The following is a 25,797-nucleotide window of genomic DNA, read 5'->3' on the forward strand; positions in this document are numbered from 1 at the left end:
GGTACTTTCCTCACTTTTGAACCTCCTGTGTCGCCCTGGCTGTGATGACGGTACAGAGCTTTTTTCCAATGTCTGTTGCCAGTCTCCAAAACCTTCAGCTATAGTAGAAAGGATCAGTCTTAGCGATGGCTCCCACAAGATCCTCATGACTGTAGCTTTTGAGAATTCGCAGTCCGAACTCCTGCAGCAGACCGGTCCCAGCATACTTGGCGACTCTCTCCATCGTCCCCTCACTCTGGTACGCTCTTTTCCTAACTTTTCACGCCTCCATTCTTGGGGAAGGGACCTAATTTTGCGGGGTGCTCCCTCTTGTGCCATTCCTGTCAGCTGTTCAGAAAATGTCAATACCTTTAATTTGTGACAACTGCAAGAAGCTCTCGTCTCGATGGGCCGATTATTCCTGCAGAACCATTTTGTCGCTAGTGGAATCTGTCACGTTGTATTACTGAAGGCCAAAAGAGGGCCAACGTGCTACTAGATGGGGGTCTTTAATAAAGTGGCCATTCAATGTAGATGTGGATATTACTATACTCCAGAAGCTCTAACAAAAGGTTCAGTTGAATGGAGTAGATGTGTACAAGAGCGCTGAGCCTACACGATCTGCAACGGGGCTCTCTTGTAATACATTCATTGTTTAGTGCTCTTCCCGCTTTTTATAGTTATGACGCTTGAACTTTCCTGATTCTACGTGGCTTTTCCCCCAAGACGTAGGAATTGTATCATCCGGGAACCACAGGACATTTTTCCGTTCCCGCTTGCATTCCTGTTTGCCAGGTGGTCCTGGATTATGTCATAATGTAATAAAAACGTAATGTTAAACCAACAGCGAAAGGGAGGAGACGACTCGAGAGGGATAACATTCAACACCGAGTCATTCCAGGGCTTCCAGCGGAATGCTCTACAGCCCGGAACTGTCCGAGGTCGGCGGGTGTAATGTGTAGGGGGCAAAAGGGATAGGAAAAGTGGGTGGTAAGTGTATAAAGGTGATAGTGGAAACATTAGAAAACCTGATAAGGAGGCCCACGTGTAGAGGAAGCCAGGAACCGGAGATCCTTTTACTGGATCCATCGTGACCCGTTATGATCCATTTTAACCAATCAAATCAATGGCTCAATTGATGATGCAGTGAATTGCAATGAATGGTTGGCCAATCAAGCCGCACAGTAGACAGTCAGGTCTGGCAGCGCTGTAGGCACCGAGCCTCTATGGAAGTACTTACCCCTCTGATGTCCGGGTGACCCAGCACTACAACCTCGTAGTTCTTTTGGTTACTGTTGTAGAATGGCTACCATCTGACTGCTGCAGCAATCGTAGGCGTTCCCCATTGCATCGCCGCTCAGAAGCTGGAAGCCATGATGCCAGAAGAACAGCAGCTGACCACTGCAGTCTGATTGGATGCCGCGGTCAGGTGGTAGCCGTTCCACAATATAGAGCAGGGCTGGATTGCCTGGGCTAAGGGCTGATAAGTGCCACTAGTTTTAGCAGGCCTAGGTCAATTTTGTAAAAAGTTGCTTCTCCCCCATACAACCCCTTTAATCTGCTGTCACATGGTCCCTATTTGCAGTTCTGTATTATGGAGGTGGTCAACCCTACAAGCAGTATGTCTATGGGAGCATGCCAACGTAATTCAACATCTATGGATCTGTTAACATCTGCATTGGAGGGGAGAGCCATCCTCAATCCAAGGCAAAATATAGCACTATTTCAGCTCTAAACATCACAAAGGGCAGAAGGGGAGATGGATGGCCCAGATTCTAGCCAGTGGGTCTGTCTGGCACCGTTGGCCCATCATGGGACGGATCCGAGCTCTGCTGGTATTCCTTTTTTTTCTGCTTCCCATAACGGAGCAGGAAATCAAAGACACCGCCTTGTATATTGCGCCTGCATTTCTGCAACCCCCCCCCCCTTCCCCATTGACTTCTGTTGCAGTTTTTCTGTGCAAATATGCAGAAAAACAGAATATGGTCTATTTATTTTTTTTGCATGTGCAAAATATGGAAATGTGAATGAACCCAATTAAGTCAGTGGGTTCTATTCTCTGCATGTTGCGTGTGTGACATAGAGCTGACATATTACATCATTGTCCACTGCTATAGTGTATTGGTCCGAAAACGGATGACTTTTCTTAAGGGCTCTCGCATGAGCGTTTTTACGCGTAACACCCGCTGCTTTTTTTTTTATTTTGCCCTGCACGTAATACTTTACTTTTAACGGGGCTGCGCACAGACCGTGCCGGGAAAAAGAACACAAACACTATATTGGCGCATATTCGGTGCACATACACGCCAAGTTAGTGTATAGGGATTTGCTGGCATGCAGCAGTAGATGCTGCATGCCACGTGGGTGAAAAATGCGCAGTAGCACGCTCGCGTGAGAGAGTCTTAAAAAACCCCGGTAAATCTGGTGTTTGTGCGTAGAAATGTCCTCAAATTAACCGAGTGAGTAAAAAGCTTATCACAATGCAGACGATTACGTAAGAGGCTTGCGAATCCGCGACGCTATAATCCACGGCCAGTATGTTCAGCGTCCCTCCTCGTAAAAGCTCATTGATGGCGCCTGAACGTGCGCCACGATTACTGGAAAGTAGAAAAACAAATATAACCTTTGTGCAGAATTTGTCGGGTTCGATGGTTTAGTATCCGTAGCGCTCTTATGACATATTAGGCGTAACGCGGGTACGACTTCTGGGGCAGGTCTAGATAGTCCTTGGTCTCCATAATGCGTCGCTATGGATAACTCCGTTCTATAAATGGATGCGGCCGCTGCTATTTTCAGATATTCCGCCCGCTTTGTATGCCGGTCACGTAGCCGGGAATGGCTGTGATGACATCACGCCGGTGTAATCGGCCGTCTGCATCCTGCAGGGTGAAACCTGCTGATGGGTTTTCCCATGATAGATCTGCAGGCCTTCCAAGGATCCTTTTGCTGTTTGCCCATTTTCCCGTCTAATCCCCCCCACCCGCCTGCCGGCTGCACCTGCGTCCCGGCCCTCGATGACCAAGGCGCCTTTTATCTCCGCTCACCCGTCCCCATGTGTAATTGGCAGGTTTGGTACACATGCTGCTACAATGCTCCACGGCAATTCATTTGCAGCCTTCCCTCCAGTGCAGATAATAAGCTGTTGTGTAGGCGCGTCCGTCACCCCGCGCCGCTCGCTGCTTCTGGACAAACATTCAACCGCTGCATTGGACAAAGACCATTTAACTCCATCTTTAGATTCTTCCTCCTGTTCAAGTCAATGAAGGCTGACGCATAGTAAAAAGACTAATAAAAGGAAGTGTATGATTGACACACACACACACACACACACACACACTATAATATATAATATATTGTGTGTGTGTATGTATATCTATATATATAATATAGGCTTATGTCTATGTAATATAGGCGTATAGAAAATGGCTTGCCGTACTCTAATATTCCAGCGGTGTTCGCTCCCTATCGGGGGTCTTTAGTTGACTAAACAGGGGTGTCAGAATCTTTTTTACTTAGGGCCACATCAGCATTATGGTTGCCTATAAGGGATCATTCACATGGGTATATTTGCGCTTCGTATTACGCACATTTTTTTACACGCAAAATACAAACCGCATAAATCCCATTGATTTGCATTGGGGTACTCAGATATGCGTATTTCACGTATGTGAAAACAAAATCCCTGCATGTCTTATTAGGCCGCTCTCGCACAAGGCGTTTTTTTTTTGTTTTGTTTTTTTTTTACAGCGTATCACAATCCTAAACGCTGTAAAACGCCTTAATTCGTTTCAATGGGGCTTCTCAGACGAGCGCTAAAACGCAGCGTTTGTCGTATTTTCGGAGGTTTCAGCGTTTTTAAATGCGATGCATCACCCAATGATTGGGGAGCGGTTTACAGCGTTTTTGAATGTAGCGTTCTAGGCTACCGGAAGGGAAAATGAAAGTGGTAACGCCATCGGCTTGCATGGCTAAAAGCGCAGTAACAACGCAGGCAAGCGCGCACACGGAACGCTATGTAAAGGTCGCTGTCTCACAGGGCGTTGAATTTTGATTGCGCCATTTTGCCTCTATTTTTATCACTGGTTTTGAACTTAAGTTACTGAGATCGACGGCGCTTTTTAACGCACGTGCTTTTAAAAAGTGCGAAAATGCTCCAAAGTAGAGCGGACAGCGCAGGTCTGCGAGGCCCCGTTGGAATCAATGGGTGCGTTGTACCACGATCATTGCGGCATTGTAAAAAGTGTTGCGTGCGTGTGTGAGAGCAGCCTTCGTAAAAACGCTGCGGTTAAAAACACAGTGTTTTACTGTTGCCTTAGGCTACTCGCACACATGCATTCAGCGAAACGCCGCTCCAAACTGTAGCATTTCACCGCGATTTTTAATGCATGTTAGTGGTAAAAAGCGTCCGGTGTGAGAGCGGCCTTATGGTCCGAATGACTGAAATCTTTTGGACCTCTTTTTTTTTTTTTCCTGCACACGTCAAAACGCAGTGAGTGTGCATGCAAGAAATATGCAAAAAGGCCCAAATACGCACAGTTTCAGCCTGAAAACACTGCCTATTTCATGGACTGAAACTGCATCCGCCTGTGTGAACGCGCCCCAACTGTAACTTCTCCATAACATGGCTCTGGCACTCTCGGCACTATGATGGGGGGTCTGCACTTCCACCCCTTTAGCACTGAGTGTTGTTTCTTGTTGGGTGGCTATTGTACCCGATATGGCTGGCAGAGCTGTGCCACCACCAGGGAGTTGCTGAACAGAGCAGTGTGGAGGTGCGCCGGAGCTCAGAATCCAAGATTGCACCCGCTCCCTGTGCTGGCACTGCCCCCTCTACCAAGTACTGGCTGCGTCCTACGGGTAAAGTAGAGTGCCAGTTCTTCTGCATCCGGACCAAGTCGAAGGTCACATAAAATAACGTGGAGGGCCAGATTCGGCCCGCGGATCTAGAATTTGATATTCCCAGCTTGAAGGGTTTGATCAGCTTAGAAAACCCACAGTCCTAAAGACTTCTAGGGTCTGTTCGCAAAGGCGAGTCTAAAGGGGTTTCCCAGGACTTAAAATTGCTTTACAAGCACTCTGTACTTCCTGGTTGGTGCTGACCAGGTCATGTGACTGCTGCAGCCAATCACGTGTAAAAGAAAGTCACTGCTGTGGTCAGGGATTGGCTGTAGCAGTCACATGACCTGGTGAGCACAAAGCAGGAAGGACAGAGTGTATGCGAAGTTGTGGGAAAACCTCTTCAACAACGTCTGAGTTTGCAAATGACAGAACTCGGATCCATTAAAGCGAATGCAGTCCATCACGAGTGCGAATCCCACGCCCACCCATTAAAGTGACCCTTATCCAATATATAAAGGACCAATGAAAGATATATATATACGGCTTTACACCAGATGTTGGATTACTTCCTCTTACTGATCGCGGTGGGTGCCTGGCTTCTCCAACTCCATAAACGCTCATAAATTCTGTACAGCCGATTCTACAGATTTCCCATTTTTCTGCGCCCGGGTTAAGTTGGTGCTGAGTTGCTTGTGCTGACTTCAGTAGGATGGCTGAAAATTCTTAATGAAAACTTTCGGGTCCAGGAAAGGGTTAAATAGAATGGAGTTATGAGAAGAGACGGCCTTTATGGCACGTGTTTTTCCCAGTTGATGAGCTCCCCCCCCCCCCCCCCCGACATCTGCATCTATTGTAGAAATGAGGCCTGGACGCTAAGAAGTAAATTCTTGGAAGGGAACCCGGCCCAGACAGGCAAAAGTTCAGGGAAAGCTGGCAGAATGACAGGCATCCCAGATTTCTTCCGTGGACAAGGATATTCCCAAGCAAGAACTCCATGTATCTCGAAATGGGGGTGGGGAGGAGAATGAGTTTCCTTTTGCTGATGTTCTCAATGACCTTGTCGTGGGGCATGTTCACACCTGGCAGGAATTTCTGCAATCCCCATTTAGATGAAAATGACAGCCCCAGAAATGTCTGCTGTATGTGAATTCATCCTTCAAGGGGTTCTCCCTTTTCCAGCTGTTTTGTTGCAGGAAGCGGACAGGTCTGTACATTGCACTGTGGCCCAGGTTGGTACTACAGGCTAAGTCCTATTTATATGAATGGGACCCAGCCTGCAGTACCAACACAGGCCACTGTGTAATGTATGGAGCTGTCTGCTTCCTGCAGCAAAACTGCTAGACGTGGGACAAGCCCTTTAAGGGTAATCTGTTAAGAATACAGATGTCTTAAATAATGTTATTTATCATGACATACCTTATCGCTGTCAGAGCTCTTTTAAACCAGATACTGATAATTATACTACTTTTTTCTAAGGTTTTACTTTTCTGATTGTAGTTGGCAGAATTTTCTTTATTTTTTTTTTTTTTTTTTTAATTTTCTGCATATGACTATGGGGAGCGGACATCTTGTTCAAAGGGGTCGTCCAGGTCAAGGCATCAATAGTAGATCAGCAGGGGTTTATCATCCAGGATCCCTGCTGATCAGCTGTTTGCTGGGCCTGCTGCAGTAGCCAAATGTGAATGGGTATTTGGCCTGCAATGTCATGTCTGGCCACTGCAGTGAGACTGGAGCTGTCTGCTTCCTGCAGAAATAAGCTCAGTGCATGAGCATGCTGTCCTTCTCGAACAGCTGTTATGGTTGACCTGTCCTAAAGATAGGGCCTAAAAGATTACAACTTTTACGTTTTTCTGTAGTAGATGCCTCAAAGTAAATTCTGTCATGCTTTAAAGGGGTTGTCTCAAGGAAGCAGTGAAATTTTTTTTTTGCCCAGTCCCCCTAATTAAGCATACATTACTAAGCCCCCCTGTAAATGACTTTTCTAGCTGGTTTGTACTTACCGTTCCAGCGTTTCAGCAACTTATAAAAGTTTCCCCAAGATGGCCGCCGGCTTTTTTCCCGTCGCTTGCTGTAGCCCAGCGTGCGCGCTCCCGAGACGCTGCCAGCTGTGTCTCCATGACAACACGACGCCCCGCAGCCGCCGACCAGACCCCTGGAGTGAACACGGCCGACCAGTCACCCACCGCCAGGCAGCAGGTAACCGGCGCAGCCCCCGGCCCCCCCACGCTAGACCCGACTCCCCCGCGCTACCGCCCCGGCTCCCCCGCGCTCCGGAACCTAGCGCTGGGCTCCGGGGCCTACCGCTGTGGCCCGGGACCTTCACCTGTTAGTGAAGATCACCCCCCGACCCATCACTTACCTGGGCGGCTTCTCGGGACAGCTGGGCTGCTGGGCTGGGCTTCTCCGCTGGGCAGCTCCAGTTTCTGCACCTTCCTCTAACAGAGGATGGTACAGAATGGCCGCTCCAGCGCGCTCCCGAGAAGATACAGCTCGTCTGCGCATGCGCAGAAGAGCTGTAGCGGGGAGCACACTGAAGCGGCTCGTGCTGAAAGGAGAAGACCGGACTGCGCAAGCGCATCTAAAAAAGCAAGCTGCCAGCGAATTTAGACGGAACCATGGAGACGAGGACGCTAGCAACGGAGCAGGTAAGTGAATAACTTCTGTATGGCTCATATTTAATGCACGATGTATATTACAAAGTGCATTAATATGGCCATACGGAAGTGTATAATAACCCCACTTGATTTCACGGGACAACCCCTTTAAAAAAAAAATAAATAAATAAAAGTTTCCTCTTTGCTGTCAAGGCAGTAAAATTTGTTTTCCACACTGGGACAAATCCTGTAAAAGCCTTAGGTTCTTCTGCAGAGCTGAAAGCCCAGGCCTGTGTGCAAATACAATGAATGCAGCAAGATAATGATATTAATTAATGCCTCATGGAGACAGACGGGGAATATGAAAAGAATTGTAATTAAGGTTCTAGAACTTATTAAAGGCACAATTCTGCTATGTATAAAGTAGGTCACCATAGAGCCGCACTTCACATGCTGCAATGTATTTTTGGATGAAAAGGCAAATGGGAAAATACAGAATGCTGCAAGTACGTGGCCCAACCCGGGCAGGAAAAGTCCTACCCCAAAAATAAGCCCTAGCTACGCTACATAAAAAAAAAAAAAGGAAATACATTACCTAGCAGGCTTTTTCCGGTCCCTCACGCCAGTGTCCGGTCTGTGATTGGTTCATCGAGCGCTGCATTGATTGTCTGAGCCGCGTTCAAAGAACCAATCACAGCCATTGCTAGCTGTAGGCGGGATTTATGAATCCCGCAACCAGAAAGTGATGCTGTAAAAGCGTCTAGGACTGTGAGAACAGCGCAGATCTCCAGAGATCGGCGTGAGAGACCTGGACTAAGCCTGCTAAGTAAGTAAAATAAGATATTCCCCAAAAATAAGACATAGTGCCTCTTTTGGGAAAAATTTATATAAGACAGGGTCTTATTTGCAGGGGTACGCGGTATTTCCCATAATCAAAGGATTGCAGTCTCCTGACTTTCAGACCTTCCACTGTGATCACTTTGCAACCAGACATCTCTGATTTTGGCCAGTCATCACTTCAGTGATTCCTCATGATGACCAATGGCAAACCAGAATCGGCCAAAAACTCCTTCGAAAATATGTGTGGCACGATCTGCCAGTTACAAACGCTCGGTAGTGATGGTCATTATTCAATCTCCTCCCCCCAATGACATAATTTTCTGATGACCTATCCCCTTTAAATTACGTTTTTATGGAAAACGTAGATCGGAAAAATGTAAAAAAATAAATTCTATATTGTGCGTAAGAAAAGGGGTTGTGTAGATAAGGCAATGCTTTTCAGACAGTCTTATGTATTAAGTGTCTCATACACTTGTTCCATACTTGGTTTACTAGACACGTTTTGGGCAGTTTTCTAAGGTCTGACTCATTTTGGGTGTGGGCTTTCTGAGGTCTATTCTTATGCAGCGTGTAACAAGAGAATTGGACGTTTTTGTAGACCCCAATTTGTCGTAATGGATACGCCTGCTTGTACCAGTTGCACAGATCTGCAGCACCGTGTTTACAGCCTAATGTCGTATTATGCGGCATTTCAGGTTTCGGTGATGACCTTACATATAGAATGTGCACCAATTTCTCCTACATCTGTATGTATGGATTTGTATAAATGTGCCATACAGGATCAAAAGGGGTGTCGTGTCTTTTTAAGGAGAGCACCCAAAAAGTGTGCAGAGACACCCAGGGGGTGAGTGGGTCGGGGGATGCTATAGTCCCTCCCAAAGAAGAGCACCCAAAAGAGGTTTGGTGACACCTAGAAGGTGAGTGAGGAGACTTATAAGGCCTTGCAAACTCCTTTTGGGTAATTTTATGCAAATAAGGAAGATGGAAAAATACCTCTGCAGCGCCACCTATTGGATGGCAGCGTGTCTTCAAATCAATGTGATTTTTTAACAAGTCTTAACATTGATTGGGAATAGGAAAGCAAGCCGGTAAACCAATAACCTTTTGTGGCATACAGTACACACTAGTAGGGACTAGTCTGAGTACACAGTGAGCGATATTATATTAATGGTGCCACAGCTGAGCACTACTGCATCATAAATTACGAATTACTGACATAACTCCTAAAATCCCAAGATGACCCCTTTCAGAAGAATTAGCAAGTCTTAGTGAATTATGGTGATGACGATCCATTACTATTTAGGTTCGGGTTTTTGTACATACAACAAAACTTAAATTGAGGGTAGACAACTAGACCTCCAATGAGGGGGACGCGTGGTGGTGGGTGACGTAGTCTTCATACATGTTGGATGCTGAAGTGCTCATTTGCATTCGAGTTTCCTGTTGGGATTGAAATGCGTTGCAGTTTTCCATCATGGCCGTATGTGGGATACGTGCTCCACAGACTATATAAATATAAAGTATTCTGACGGCAGATGAGTTAGCAGTCCTTGGCCTCCTGAGGGATGTTACCGGAGTAGGTCCATCTAAAAGCAGTCAATTAGTTCGACTTTAGTCTACTAGAAAATGCATGCTATTGGCAAGATCGCAATTGAAAATGATTCCCCTCCTCAGGGCTGTCCATAGGTGTTTGCCTGGAACTTGCCGGTTGAGAAATGAAATGCCAGAACTTCAGTGAAACTGTAAAAGTGAAGAATGTACTCTCCTACCGAAAGTAATTGGACACCCCTATTAGTAGAATGGGTCGTGATTTATTAGAATGTCTCATGTCCTAAACCACCGGACTCGGATCCTTGGAGGTGTCAGCCATAGTTTGTGACGGGAACTGCATGCCATTGGATATACGGGTTATGCCGCTGCACACAAGCCGTCCATCGGGAAGTAAAATGCATGAGCCGTCTACAGTGGTGGAAGAGGCTTCGTCATTGGACACGAGAAAAATGTTCTATGGAATGACGAATTGTACTACTCGGTCGTCAAAAAATAATGGACGTACCTAGGTGTGGAGAATGCTGTTTGCCGGAGCGTGTTCTGCCAACACTTAGGTACGGCAAAGGTTCTGTTATGATCTGCGAATGTGTTACATGGCATGGTCTTGGTCCATTGGTTATAGTGGGAAGAACCATGAACACGGAGGTGTACCTTGGCATTCTAGACAATAATGTGTTGCCGACAATGTGGTGATACTCTGGGAATGGTCGGCCATACTTCCAACAAGACGACGCGCCTTGTTTATAAATCCAACACTGTTTTACATCAGTTTGAGGATATGGATGCTCCACGATTGAACTGGCTGTACAGAGTCCCGACCTGAACCCTATTGAATATCTTTAGGACAAAGTGCAATGTCGTAAAGCGAACACGCCAGACATTTGCAGAATGAATGGAGGGAAATACCAGCTACAAGCCCAATGCCCACGGACGGAAATTCTGCAGTGAGATTCCGCGTGGAATTTCTGCCATTGCACGCTGCCATAAGATTACATGCGTTCAGGCAATCCCTTGCAGACAGCCACGAGATAACACAATAGCGGCATGTCCTATGCCAATCTCGCACAGAAATGTCACCGCCGGCTCTGCTCTGTGCATGTGCGGCTGTGCGCTAGCTGGCACATCGCAGAGAGAGAAGACGCCGGACGGGTAAGCGAGAGGCAGGAGCACGGGTCGCATACCGCTGTGAGAATCTCACAGTTGGAATCTGACCTGGCCGTGTGCATGAGGACGAAGTCTATCAGACGTTAGTAGAAAGTCTGCCACAGAGAGTATCTAATATAATTGGGACTAAAGGAGGCCACCTTCCCTGGTCCTAGGACTGTATTCACACTTTGGTTTTTTTAATGCATGCAGTTTTTTGAAAAATGCTGCAAAAAAACACCAACGCATGCGGTATTTGAAAAACACAAAGTGTGAATACAGCCTAATTGCACCCGGGGCAAGTGCCCCACCTGTCTCTCACTCCCAGCTACACCCCTGCACATGGGCACTGTAATGGCTGGCATTAGTGATGTGACACAGGATCTGTTATATCTGTTTTAGATGGACTCTTTTTATACGCAGATGAAGCACAAACTGAGACTGAACTTTTTTTTACAGATTGTGGACACAAATGGCACAGGAGCTTTTAGAGACAGAGGCGACACGCGTTTGCACTCGTATTGCTAGAATAATATTGGCCTCAGCTGCAAGTGATGCACTTAGGAGGAAGACAGATCAATAGCGTTAAAAATAATTGAGGACGAGGAAGCTGTCTTCTACAGAGCGGGAGGGTGGATGGGGATACATGGTCTTATGCCCGGAATGGGATGGGCATATATCCATGGCAAGAATAGCTGCAAATGTTTGTGGAGGAAACAGGAAAGTTCTCATCCTTCTGTCAGCAGCTTTAAGCCCTGGCACAATGTCCTGTTATTGTTTTTAATACATTTTTTTTACACTTTGTGAGTTTAGTGTGGCAGCTGGGAATCGTGAGACCTCTTTTGCCCTCAGGTATTGATGTACCGCCTTACTGTCTCCAGGCGCTACGGTAGGACAGTGTCTGGCTGGACAGAAGTCTGATCAATACCGCAGTACAATTTTTTTTATAGCTTTTTTTTATTATTTGCAGTGCCCGCTAATATCATTAAGTAGTTCTGCAATGCCAACTTATTCCCTGGTTGTATGGAAACCATGTATTTATCTGCCACAGTACCTCTACCATGGAGCTCACCATTTAAAGGGCTTGTTCAGGGTTAGAAAGAAGTCCGCATTTTCCACCAAAAAAAAAAACCTGTGCATGCTTTGTCCCCGAGTGTGTTTTGGTACTGTGTAATACTCCTGCAATACCCAGCACAGTCTATGCTGAAAAGTGGCGCTGCTTCTATGGAAAAGGCAGATCTTGTATTCTAATTCTAAATAACCCCTGTATAAGAGGAACAATGATTTAAAGAAAACCGTGATTTGAAGGCAATCTGTCATCAGACGGATCCCTTTAATAAAAAGGATCTATTGGATTCCGCAAACGTCACTGATTCAATCGACAGGGTTGAGTCTGCTGCGGATCCGCAGCAAAAACTGCATCACGTGGTGCGGATTTTGATGTGGTTTTGCTGCGGATCAGCAACGAAATCCACAGCGCAAAATAGGTGACCGCCATGTGTGAATGTACCCTTAAAGGGGTTGTATAGGATTAAAAAAACATGGCTGCCTTCTTCTGGTAAGGGTGCATTCACGTAGGCGGTCGCCATGCGGGATATCTGGACTGACAGTGAAAAGATCACATTGCTTTCCATCTGTTTAGTCACATGAGTGATTTTTCTCTTGGACCGATGGTGGTACGAGGTTGAAAAATCGATGCTAATCCTATTTTTAGGCAGTTCGGTTTCAGAATGTCCCATTTATTTTTCTTTGGCTAAAAAAAAAATTAATTGTATCGCACTCGTGTAACTGGAAGTTTCATACAATGAGATTTTTTTTTTTTTTTCCTATTGAAATGTTTGGTTTTCGCTCACATGAAAATCATATGTTGCAGAAAAGGCAATGCGTTTTTCTCGCAAAACGCATCGCATTCGCAGTAGGAATCGCAGCTTTAAAGCCGGCCTCACACAAGCGCAATTGCGCATGCCTTAGCTCAAATTTTTTTGTGTTATGAACGAGATTTTTTGCGCGCAAGACGGCGTATGTTACTGCACTTATTCTGCCCACATGGTCTATTGCACGCGGAAGACGCACACACCGTTTAAAATGGCTAATTCGTCAAAGAGTTCCACATGTGTTCCTTTTCAACGGAATTGCGCAGCGTATCGTGCATCTCCTTGTGCATTGCATTCACTTCTATGATAACCTTTTTGTGCGCAAATACACAGAAAGATGTAGCATTTTCTGCTTTTTGTTTTTGTTTTTTCTTTACGTGTCCGAAATGCGTGCGACAAAAATACAGAAATGTACACAAACCCATTAATATCCATGAGCTCTATTCTCTGCACGTTGCGTGCACAAGTTTTGCGCGTGTAGATACATCCGTGTGAAGCCAGCCTAAGTGTGCGATAACACGGACTGTTATCGCATTCACCCGTGTGAATGTACACTAATGGCGTCACAACGATCCAAAAATTGTGCCTGATTTCGGCTCTATTGAAGTGAACGTCGGTCAGCTGTAATTCCACACACAACAAGCAGCCATGTTTTTTTTTTTATTCATTGACGCTCCGCTTAAATATGGTAGCGTTATTACACCGGATGCCATAGTCATTCATGGGAATTTGAGGGATTGACCTTGGAAATGTAGATAAATCGCAGTAATACTGGTAATTAATATACTACAGGGTTGGCCACAGAAAAGTAGGCCGCAGTCCTATGAAAGCTGACTGAAAGAAAATGTCTGTTGCCCATAGCAACCAGCCTCAGCACAGCTTTCACTTTACCTCAGCACTATAGCAACCAATCACAGCACAGCTTTCACTTTACCTCAGCCATAGAAGACATGAAAGCTGTGCTGTGATTGGTTGCTATGGGCAACAGACATCAGTGCGGCCTATTTTTCTGTGGCCCACCCTGTAGATTGGCACAATGAATATATAAGGATATATTTATTTATTTACTTTTAATTGGTGTAAAACCTGTCGCTGCGCCATCGGCGTGTTGTTTTGATGGTGATCTCTCCCCTGTGGGGTCTTTTCTTTGGATATCGCCCAGCATTGAATTCTTTGTGGTTGCAAAACGTGTCTTTGTGATCACAACAAAGAGCAGCGAATCCGTCCTTTGTTGGCGTCAGCAGGATGGAGCGCTGCCTGCATCAGCCAAGTGCTTGGTGTCATCCAGCTACAGATTGCTGAGCGAACCAACCTTTCTAGAAATGCGCAGAAAATAGAACCCTTTGATTTCAATGGGTTCCTTCACAAGTGCGTAATTACGTCATTTAAAAAAAAAAAAAAAAAAAGCGCCAAGCTCTATTTTCCTCTGCATTTGCGCAGGAAAAGAGCACATCATTAAACTCATTACACTAATTGGTCATTACAACGGCCGGAAGTATCGTTGCGTGATAGGTTGCTATGGGTAACAAAGACTGACTTTCTTTTAAGGCATATTCATTTTTACACTGTTGGATCACTCTCAGAGTAATCCGTGACACCACAGAGTGAATCATGTGACCTGCTGGAGTGCACCGTTCTTATCAGGGGCGTAGCTAAAGGCTCATGGGCCCGGGTGCAAACGTTTATCTTGGGGCCCCTCAACTTCTCTTAACCCCTTAAAACAGAGGCATAATTTGAAGCTGCTGGGCCACAATGCAAAACCTGTAACGGGGCCCCCAACTGTGATGCTTTATTCATAGTACTGGGCTCCCCATATGGAGAAGAGAGGCCTTATGGGCCCCCTAAGGCTCCTGGGCCCGGGAGCAACCGCATCCCCTGTAGTTACACCAGTGGTTCTCATGCTCCAGTTGATGCAATCATGAACAGTCTGTAGAGGGAGGATCTTCTTCACCCTGCTCCATTCCAGCCTGCTCATTACAGACCAGCCAGAGCACCCCAGAAATAATACTTATCACACTGCAAACTGGCTGTATACTTGACATCCTTGTGGCTTCTGCATCCATTTCTATGTTGCACGACTGTCCATCCATCCATAAACTGCATAGGAGTTTTTGCACTGGGCGCTGCAATCTTGATGCTCTGCCTTTTAGATGGAGCACAGCTAGCACAATCTGAGTGTGCTCCAGTAATGATGAACACCTAGAAAAAGTGCTCAAGAGAAAGGGCTCAACATGTAAAAATGAATATGCCTTTATTAGTGTGTTGCAGGGCTACTTTCATGTGGCCCACCTTGCAGTACAAACCCACCCAACCTTGTTTATTTAGGCTCTCCGGCTTATATTATTCACCAAGTTCTAGAACGAGGCTTGTCCTAGTAATGTGCGTGCATTCTCCAAGCAAGCGCATTAACCAGTGTCTTCCTTTTTTCCCTACAGGGCAGCGATAGATGAGGTGGAAACAGATGTGGTAGAAATTGAAGCCAAACTTGACAAGGTGAGGAATATGGAGTGCGCTCACAGCACCTCGGGGTCACCATTGTCACACGCATCCAGACTATCCTTTTAGCCTTTGGCCTGCACTTCACAGTACACGAGTGACTGACATCACCGCTGTTCCCGACTCGGAGGCAGCGGTAAGGTTGACAGGCAGCCGGGACTCGGCATCTGCAAGCACTGAGCTGGAAACATTCCTTAGAAATGTTTTCCAAAGAGCCATGGAGCATGCAAGGCCTTGTGCTGAGAGAGCATTCCCGGGCTAGGAGGACCTCTTCGTAGTATCTGGGCTGACCTAGTGCCCGTCTGGATGCCAGATGACCAGGAAACCGTTCTCCTGTCTGCACACAAACTCTGCCGAAGACAAATAGTCGTGTGCGAGGGAAATCCAGTAAAACCATATTCATGGCGGAGTGTTTCATCACAGCTTGCCGGCCCGAAACCAGATCATAATGTCTTCATACGAATGCCAAATGTCCTGTATGTGCTCGCTTTTAGATGGAACAATTCGGACCTGTTAGGCTGGGTTCACACTGGATGGATTTGCCACGGAAATTCCGTGCGGTATATCGCTGCGGTAAGTCCGCCTGCAGCCACTAATCCCAGATTAGCCAGCCATGTGGACAGGATTTGTCAAAAATCTCATCCACACAGGACGGCCAATCCGTCGCGGCAAAGCCGGCATTAGCCAGTGCTGCTGCATGGATTCCCTGGCTGAAACGTGCCTATTTTTTTTTTTTTTTTCTTTCCGTTGCGTCCGCGCTCCTCTCTATGGAGGAGCCGGCCGCAACGGAAAAGCATGCAGCCAAGCCACTCCCAAATTCGCGGCTAAGTGCCACGTGTTTTGAAGTTGCACTTTCCCAGTGGAAATCTTACGTTTTTTTTGCTGCCGCAAAACCGCGAGATTTCCGCCGAGAATATGTCCTGCGGGAACCCAGTCTTAGGGTGGCTCCACATCTATGTCGAGACCTCTGGTTGGAGATTCCGTTGCAAATCCAGCACAAAAAAAACGGATGTAAAGGCCCTGTATGCAGCGCTATTTTTTTCCGGTAACATGCCAGGCAGCTGAATGGAAACCAAATGGACCCCATTATAGTCAGTGGGGTCCGTTCGGCGCTGTTCGGTTCCATCATAAAGTGACCTGATATCGCCCTCGCCAGTGTGAAGCAGCGCTCGGACATTAAAATCGCCCTTGAGAAAAAGCCCCAAGATCTTTGAAAAGCAGGGTGATGTTTTGAGTCTGGCTCCTATGGCTGTGGCCAGGGTCCGGTCTATCCATCATCATGCCAACGTGGATTCTCAAATCATGACCTATTTTAGTCCCTAACCATATTCTACCTGGGGATGCTCAGAAATGCCCATGCTCCCCTACCACTCCAGTCATACGGAGGGACACGAAACCTCCATTCTCATGATGACTGGGGCACCCAGCAGTTAGTCCACAACTCATCAGGCACTTATTTCCCTGTCCAGTGGACCAAAATCGCCATGAAAGCCTACGAGAATGTAACAAAAATGCAGTAAAAACTCCTGTTACATGGATATTCACTGCATTTTATACACATGTTGCCAGGAGACCGTGGGAAAAAGTGACATCAATTGGGCCTTCTTGCGGTTTTTTTTTGTTTGTTTAATGCGCTTGAAAAATGCAGATGTAAAAAAAACACACGTAAACACCAAAAATACAAATAAACATGCAGTGAAAACATAGGGTTTTTTTTCTAACCAAAATTGCATACACCTGTGTAAATGAGACCTAGCAACCAGCCTAATGATGGCACACTTGGTACTGTTAGGCTGGGTTCACACAGGGCGGATTTGCCTCGAAAATTCCATGCGGAATTTTGCCGCGGCAAATCCGCATGCGGCTGCTAATCCCGGGATTAGCTAGCCATGTGGACGAGATTTCTCAGAAATATCGTCCACACGGGACGGCAAATCCCCTGCGGCTAAGCCGGCAAAAGCCACCGCTGCGGAGCGAGCGACCGGGCCGCTTCAAAACCGCCGTGGGTTTTGAAGCAGCGGTTCTCCCAGCGGAAATCTCGCGGTTTTTCGCTGCGGCCAAACCGCGAGATTTCCGTCGGGAATCCACCCCGTGTGGACCCAGCCTTAGGGAGGGTATAATAAAAAGTCTGGTTCTAGCTTCCATCTCACATTTTCTTCTTTCCTTGTAGTTGGTGAAACTATGCAGCGGAATGCTAGAAGCTGGCAAAGCCTACCTTACAACCAATAAGCACTTTGTAAGTGGCATCCGAGACTTGTCCCAACAGTGCAAGAAGGATGAGATGATCTCGGTAGGTTCTGCTGTTTCTTGGAGAGGGATGCCTTTTCTAATCTGTGTTTGTATCTATATTACACAATACATAAAATGGCACAAAAAAGGTTTACAGCCCATTTGGACACAACGATTATCGCTCAAAATTCGCTCAATTCGCCGGGGAAACAGCTGGATGCAGAAGACAAGTGGGGACACCCCGCTTGTCTTCTGCATCCTCCGCTGGCAGCGCAAGGTGATCACTCCTCTTGAGCGATCATCTTGCGCTGTAAATGACACAACGATGATCGCTCAAAAGTTGCTTGAGCGACATCTTTTGAGCGATTATCGCTGTGTCTAAATGGGCCTTTGAAAGGGTATTCTATTTATTGTATAATGTCAAGTTTAAAGGGGCTCTCCTGGACTCTTCCTATTGCTGACTTGTCCTCAAGTGGTGGGGGTCTACCACTCCGTATACCTGCTGTTTAGCTGATTCTCAGCATCGCTGTCAGAGCGGGAAGCAGCGCTGTCTGTATTGCTGTGGCCTGATTAGGTACTACAGGCACAGCTCACATTAAATTCAATGAGAGCCGTGCCTGTAGTAATAAAGCAGGCCACTGTAATGTGGACAGTGCTACCTGCTGCCATCAAAATGTCAGTTTTGGATATGGTGGAACTGGGTCAAGGCCGCACATAAAAGTGGCATGGATGGCAAATGCTATAACCGTTTTTTTATTATTAACTTCAGGGAAAAGGTTTTTTTTTCCCCTGGTTTCAAGTGTTTATTCTACAGTCAAATAGATGAGATTGGTTATCTATAGGTAGTTGGGAAAACTTTCTTTAATTTTAGTTTTTTTGTATACTTAATATTTGAACTTTAATTTTCTTTCAGGAGTGCCTGGACAAATTTGGGGATAGTCTACAGGAAATGGTCAACTACCATATGGTAAGAAATATGGCATTTTGAATGTATGTATTTCATTGCACTCTGGCCAGCTATCATATGTGTAGTGGTAATCGGGTGCATCTGATAATTTGGGATGTTTCACAATTCCACAACTAATTCTAGGTTTTTGGGGTGTCTCTGCTCATTCTTGCATTGACTACATCCGTCTGCATTTCCAATATTATTGACTGCAAGAACAGTGCCGTCTGCAACACTTTACTTTCCGTCAGAAATACTGGAAACTCGATACCCGCTATTAAGGTTCAATGAAATCTGGCCATGGATCAGTCTGCAAACAGATCTGTTACGTCACGGCAATGACTACAATGTGATTTATTACCGTTCACTGGATGTTCGTTTCAGTAACGGCAATGACAACAATGTGATTAATACCGCTATTAAGGTTCAATGAAATCTGGCTGTGGTCATTTGGATCAGTCGGCAAATAGATCTGTTACGTCACGGCAAGGACTACAATGTGATTTAATACCGTTCACTGGATGTTCGTTTAAATCACGACAATGACTACAATGTAATTTAATACCATTCACTGGATGTTCGTTTGCGACACGGCAATGACTACAACGTGATTAATACCGTTCACTGGATGTTCGTTTCATAGTATAGATCCTTGAAAAAGTAGAAGGAAAAGTCTTTCCTGTTTCCTTCTTCCCCGCTTTCTCCGTTCTCACTTTTTCCTACCACATATGAAAACCGTTCAGGTGTTAGAAAACTGGTGACTTCTCTCTGTTTTTTGCTAAACTGCAGTTTCCTAATTTCTCTAGTACCTGCCAGGAAGCTGTAGGTTTGCGGTCGGTGTCTCCTGAGAGCTGTAGTTCATCTACAGCTGTAGAACAGAAATATCCTCTTTCAGTCTCTAGCAGCTCATGTCGTCAGCAACCGGGGTGAAACGGGCAAGCAAAATGGTGCGCTCCGCTTATTTGAAGCACTCATCTCATTTGCCTTTTGAGACTAGATTATTCCAGGGATTGCTAAGCACATCTGCTCACCCGGCTGGGTGTTGCATAATCTTTGTGATGGCAGCGCCAGATGTTACACTGTTCGCAGACCAGGAAATGAGAGAGGATTATGTCACCGCTATCCAATTTTTCACCCTAAATCAGACAACTGACATTTTACGGGATCCAAGAAGCTGAGGGAGAAGTCTTAAAGAGACTCTAGTTGATCATATTTTATTGTTCGAGATGTGACTGCGGGGGAAAACTGACCAGGGCGGGAATGCGTAGTGTTAGAACGGGTGTAACGCCTGGCTGTACACCGCATATATTACTGTGTGTTTTTGGTATAATCCCTAAAATATTGGAATTGACACAAAGATACACTATCCTCCCAATAGAAACTGGACATCTGAGCAAGAATCAAAAGTAGCAGTTTTTCCATATGTTAATACTTAGCGGGGCCTCCTTTGACCTAATGACATCGGATACTGCCTGTAGTATACTTTCTACGAACGTCTCCTACACTTCAACTGGTATTTCCCTCAATTCATCCTGCAAACATCTCGTTATCTCAAAGTGGATGCATCGGCCCATGTACAGTGGTGCAAGGAGTGTCATTGTACAGTTTTGCAATGGAAGAACGTTTTATGGGAATGACGATTCTCACAACGCTATCTTCAAATCAGATGGATGTACCTGGGTGTGGAGGAGCCTGGGGAACACCTTCTGCCTGAGTGTGTTCTGTTATGATCTGTGGATGTTTTTCATGACATTCTTGGTGCGTTGGTTGTAGTGGCAAGAACCATGAACACGGAGTTGTACCTTGACAGTCTAGATAATAATGTGCTGCCAACAATGTGGTAATACCCTGCGAATGGTCAGCAATACTTCCAACAAGACGACGCGCCTCGTCACAAATCCAACGCTGTTTTGCGTTTGTTAGAGGATATGGATGTTCCACAATTGAACAGGCTGCACAGAGTCCCGGCCTGAACCCTACTGAACGTTTTTGGAAAGAACTGGAAAGTCCAACATCTTCGAGAGAACTTTGCAGATGTTTGCAGGATGAATGGAGGGAAATACCAGCTAAAGTGTAGCAAGTGTTAGTTGAAAGTATGCCATGGTGAGTATCCAATGTCATTAGGGCCACCGTTTTCAGCGAGTTGCTGTATGATGCCAGCTTATACATAGTCTTACTTGAGGCCTGATCATCTCACTTTTTTTTTTTTTTTTTTTACAAGAAGGGATCTCGAGAGATGTTCTATCATGTTGAGTCCTCTCTGTTTGTGCTTTGACTTGTAGTGCTTGGTGATCACAAACGTTCTCCAATATTTTGTATTTGGTCAAAGATATTGCAGCACATGAAGCCAGCTTAAATCTCTACCTTTGAAAATGCACTAATCCACCTTTTCTTTCTTCTCAGTTTGTTTTCTATAATCTGCTGGTCTTTAACACTGCTGATAAACGGACCCAAACCGGGCCTTTAGATCATGTGACATATTCACGACTGCATGGTGCACGACCGCATGGTGTTGGCCTACCTCCACTCCCTCAGTCCTGCACTCATTGCAGTATAGAGCTTAGATCATACCCCAACACAGGCTTACACACCCCCAAAATACATGCTTACATGACATTTTACTGCAAGGCAGGTCAGATGCCCAAGTTCAGTAATATACCAGTCAAAGTTAAAACCCTTCTCAAGACACCAGAGACTGGACTTATTAAAGTTTAAAGCTTTACTACAAAAAGGTAATATAAAAAGGACATACAATACAAAGCAAAAACAATTGCAGAAGTAAAAGAGAATAAAAGTACAATACCAGACCTTCACTGATTTAGATCGGCTTGAATCTGAGCGCAAAGAGACACGCTGGACACATTTTGGGCAGTTCCCGTAAAGGTATAAATGGCCTTCCCGAATCTGACAGGGTCCTTTTGGCTTGGCCAACATATTTTAACGTGTTACAGCTACACCCCCATAACCCTCCTCGTAGCCATGTGATAGGGGCAGGTTGAGTACAAGCAGCATTACACACTTTTGCAGCCATAAGTCTTATTTTAGTCAGATTTTCTTGTAGGAAGCTTCTAAAGAAAAATTATGACCATCATGTTTCTGTACATGAATTTAGCAATCTATCAATACTAGATGCGGAGGTCACGGCTTACTGGGTTGAGCAGATATTGAGTTTTGGGGGATTCTAGTGTCCTCCAATTCTGCCCTTTGCATTATAGAAAGCAGCTGGATTCCCCCAACACAACCGTATCACTAGCATTATGCCAAGGGAAGTTTACATTCTGGTTCTTTTGTACCTTGATGCAGACCTACTGAGACTAGTGACAGTATGGCCGCAGCCGGGCTATGTCCGCTTCACCCCTTACTCAAACTTTTTGGCTACTCAGTGGGTATTTGCGTAACCCTTAAAGCTGAGCCTTTAGTTTACATATAAACAACCAAACTGGTTTTAAACAAAGGTCATATTGTCGTCTGGAGAGACCTTGCAGATGTGTTCTTTTAAAGGGGTTATCAGGTGACAATTTAACTTAAAATTTGAGCCAAGTGGGTTAAAACCATAAAACGAAGGGTACTTACCTGACCTCAGCGATCCAGAGCTGCAGCCCCATGGTTCTCCCAGTCTGTGTTGACAGCAGAAGTCAGGTGACCGCTGCCTGCCAATCAAAGACCACTGCATCACCGCCTGTTCTCTTGGAATCAGCGCTCACATTAAGGACACCATGGTTCCAGGATTTCCGAATGGTGACGACGTAACCTCTGATTGGCAAGCAGCGATCACCTGACTTCCGCTGTTAGAGACCAGGAGGATCATGAGGCTGCAGGGTTGGCTTGCCAAGGCTGAAGACAGGTTAGCATCCTTTTGTTTTATTGTTTTAACACATTTGGCTCAAATTTTAAAAAGAGCCCCATGTGGCGCAGTGTTAGGGCAGCAGGAATGCAGTTCTAAGCTCACGCTCACGACCTGAAGGTTGCAGGTTTAATCCGGCTCAAGGTTGACCCAACCTTTCATCCTTCTGAGGTCGGTGAAATGAGTACCCAGCTTACTGGGGGGTAAAGAATGACTGGGGAAGGGAATGACAAACCACCCCGCAAAAATAGTCTACCAAGAAAACGTCACCCTAGGAGTCGGGCAGGGGACTTTACCTTACCTTAAAAAGTAAAATTGTTACCAGACAACTCCTTTTAAAATATCGGAAGTTCCACATGAAATCGGCCTTATCGGCATTTCTATAGTGCTTATCCATTTATTGACTGAGAAATATTAGAAGCGTGCATGTTTCCTTAAGAATCGGTGACCACGTCAGATTTAGTTGGCACATGTCGGCAATCATCCTTTAGTTTGCATTAATTTGTAAGTTTAGTTTCCTTTTTTAAAGGCGTAGTACCACAATAGACTTTATTGCCTATCCATAGGATAGGTGATTAAAAGTCTGATCGGTGGGGGTCCCACTGCTGAGACCTCTACCTATCCAGAGATTGGGGTGCCCGTGCCCACTCTTTTCCTTACTGTAGGCTCACTGCACCAACCCACATAGATGTAAGATTGGATGGAGTAGGGATCGCACATGCGCACTGCTGCTCCATTCACTTCACTGGGGCTGATGGAAATTGGAGAGTATAAGCGTTTGGGTATCTCCAGCAGTCCAGTTGAAGATGAATGGAGCGACATCACATATGCTTGACTGACTCTCCATTTGGTTTTCTTACTGCAGGGGGTACAGCGAGGAGGAAAGGGGGACACAGGACCCTCTGGATCGGTGTGGTGAGACCCCTATCGATCTGACTTTTATCACCTATCCTATTGATAGGTGAGAAGTCTATAGCGGTACAACCCCTTTAAATGGTCCTAGTAATTGGAAAGCTACATCTTTGTAGTGTCTATGGCCAACTGGAATCTTTGCTACTTCCCAATGTCTTTAAGATGGTTGTAGTCTTCGGGTTTTTGAGAATTTAATGCCGTCAGGGCTTGGCAGGCCCTCAGCCAAAGGGTACCATGGAGGAGTCCAACAAGATGAATTTGCAAAGGTGGCCAAAAAAAGGGGGCAGTAACATAAAAGGTGACTGGAGAGGCTTTATTCCTGTTCCATGAACAAAGGGCCTCTCAATAGTTCCAATTTCTGCCCCCTAAGTGCCAAGATCTAAGCACGCTTTGCTTGTCTGGTTGCCGTGAGCATGGAGAGTAGACGTCATGAGACAGCGATGACTTCCTTTCATATTTTTTCCCGCTTGCACAATTTTTCCTATTGTTCTTCTTGCTTTGGAACGCAATGAGAGCTTTTCGTTCTTCTGGCCGAGCCCTTAAGGCTTTCATTTGATTAGAATTTGTACTTCAAAGTTGCTGTCATCGTGTTTACAGTCGGTACGTTACATCACTGAGCTTATTCTGTCCTCATTAATTAGTCATATAACACGCTGTAAGCCTATCATTTGCAACTTTTCTTCATAATTAAAGGGGCATCGTATTTAAATGTAGTTTGGTTTAACCCTTACAGCACCGAGGGTCGTTCCAAGTGTTTCGGACTTGTGCATTAGAAGATCAAATATTTTTTCGTTTACAGTCTACTGATGATATTTTTTGTTTTTCTTCGATTTTTACGGAAATTTCAAGCCAAGAAAGGATCAAACGGGCACTATATTTTCACCTTGTGTAATATAAGGAAAACGGACACAAATTGGAAAAAATGCAACTTTTCTCAGTTTCTTCTCCTCACACACTAAAGTAGTTGGTATACCATAATCCAATTCAATAAACCTCTTAAAATAATCCTCTAATTCACCCAAGTATAAAGATAACTGATATGTTGCACGTTAGTTAGTAATGCAGCCATTATTGAACAACACAAAGATCTCCATTAAGGTTTTAAGGGGTATTTTGGGCATTTTCTTAGGATTGGTCATCAGTATGGTCAGGGGCGTAAGTAAAGGCTCAGGGGCCCTGATGCAAAAGGTGAGCTGGGCCCCCCCCCCCCCTCTATCTGTATCTGTACCCGTACCCATACCTAAACCATGCTGCACAGAGGCATAACTTGAAGCTTTTGGGCCCCAATGCAAAAACTGTAACAGGGCCCCCAACTATAATGCTTTATTCATAGTACTGGGCTCCCTATATGGAGAAGAGACCTTATGGGCCCCCTAGAGCTCCTGGGCCCGGGTGAAACCGCATCCCCTGCACCCTCTATAGTTACGCCTCTGAGTATGGTAGTTCATCAGCACGAGTCACTTATGGCATCGCTGCAGTCCAATATTCTTGCATGACTATCATATCGCTTGCTCATGCTCAACCACAGAGGGTGCTGGAAGCTTCCTGGCCTAAATGCAGAATCTGTAAAAGGGACGACAACTTTGATCACTTAGGATGGGCTCACATGTTGCCGAAATGTTGCCAGGGCTTTTACTATTCATGACCTATCTTCAGGACAGGTCATCTGTAGTGGATGAGCAGGGGTCAACATGCAAATAAGGGAGATGGAACATCCTGCAAGTCCATGTTAGACTGTTTATACCAGCCTTGTAATAATGACTTGGAATTGAAAGCAAAGTCAGAATCCATACAAAGGCAGCTGTTTCGGGGGGTGTTTGCCCCTCATCAGTGTGCAGTAGGTTTCTGGCTTGGCTAGTGAGAGGTCTGTAATGTGAATCAGGAACGCTATCTTTTCTCCTAATGGAGAGCACCTAGAAGGTGAGTGAGTGAGGAGACTTATAAGGCCATTCAGGCTCTTCTGGGTAATATGCAAATAAGGGAGATGGAACAATACCTCTGCAGCGCCACCTATTGGAAGGCAGAATTCCTGCAAGTCAATGTTAGACTCTTTATACAAGCCTTGTAACAAACAGACAACGCTGTTCGTACAGTAGTGCTCGGCTTGGTACTGCAGGCACAGCTGTGCCTACAGTTCCAAACAAGGCCACCGCAGTGTTGACGGTGCTAGCTCTGTCCACACTGACAGCTGCCCCGGTGATCAGCTAAACAGCGGAGATCCTGAGCAGCGCACCCCTGCCAATCAGCTAGTGATGACTTGGTCGGCCATAGTAAAAAGTCCCGGACAGCCCCTTTTTAAGAAATGAAAAAAACAATATGTTTGCCCTACATATGCAATATATGAAACGTGAAGTACAGAATCGAGCCTGACTTCCTATTGCAGCAGAAGAGAAGGAAAAATAAAGGGCTTTAGCTGGTAGCTGGATATAATCTCCCCATCCTTAGAATAGCAAGAGCTGACAGCCAAGTCTCCAGCACTCAGTGATTGTAAAGAGCTCCAAGCCTCATCTCACTGCGTCAAAAGCAGCAGATCCCGAGGTTTAGAGGTGG

General features: G+C 45.7%; 1 protein-coding gene across 1 annotated transcript in view; it reads left to right on the forward strand.

Moving 5' to 3' along the window:
- Nucleotides 1–25,797, forward strand: part of ACAP3 (ArfGAP with coiled-coil, ankyrin repeat and PH domains 3) — a 168,826-nt gene that overhangs the window by 64,954 nt on the left and 78,075 nt on the right. The window contains exons 2-4 of the mRNA XM_066606826.1: nt 15,256–15,313; nt 17,487–17,606; nt 18,459–18,512. Of these exons, the coding sequence (XP_066462923.1) occupies nt 15,256–15,313; nt 17,487–17,606; nt 18,459–18,512 (232 nt within the window). The remainder of the gene's footprint in view (nt 1–15,255; nt 15,314–17,486; nt 17,607–18,458; nt 18,513–25,797) is intronic.

This window comes from Eleutherodactylus coqui, chromosome 6 (assembly GCF_035609145.1).
Source record: "Eleutherodactylus coqui strain aEleCoq1 chromosome 6, aEleCoq1.hap1, whole genome shotgun sequence".
Lineage (NCBI taxonomy): Eukaryota > Metazoa > Chordata > Amphibia > Anura > Eleutherodactylidae > Eleutherodactylus > Eleutherodactylus coqui.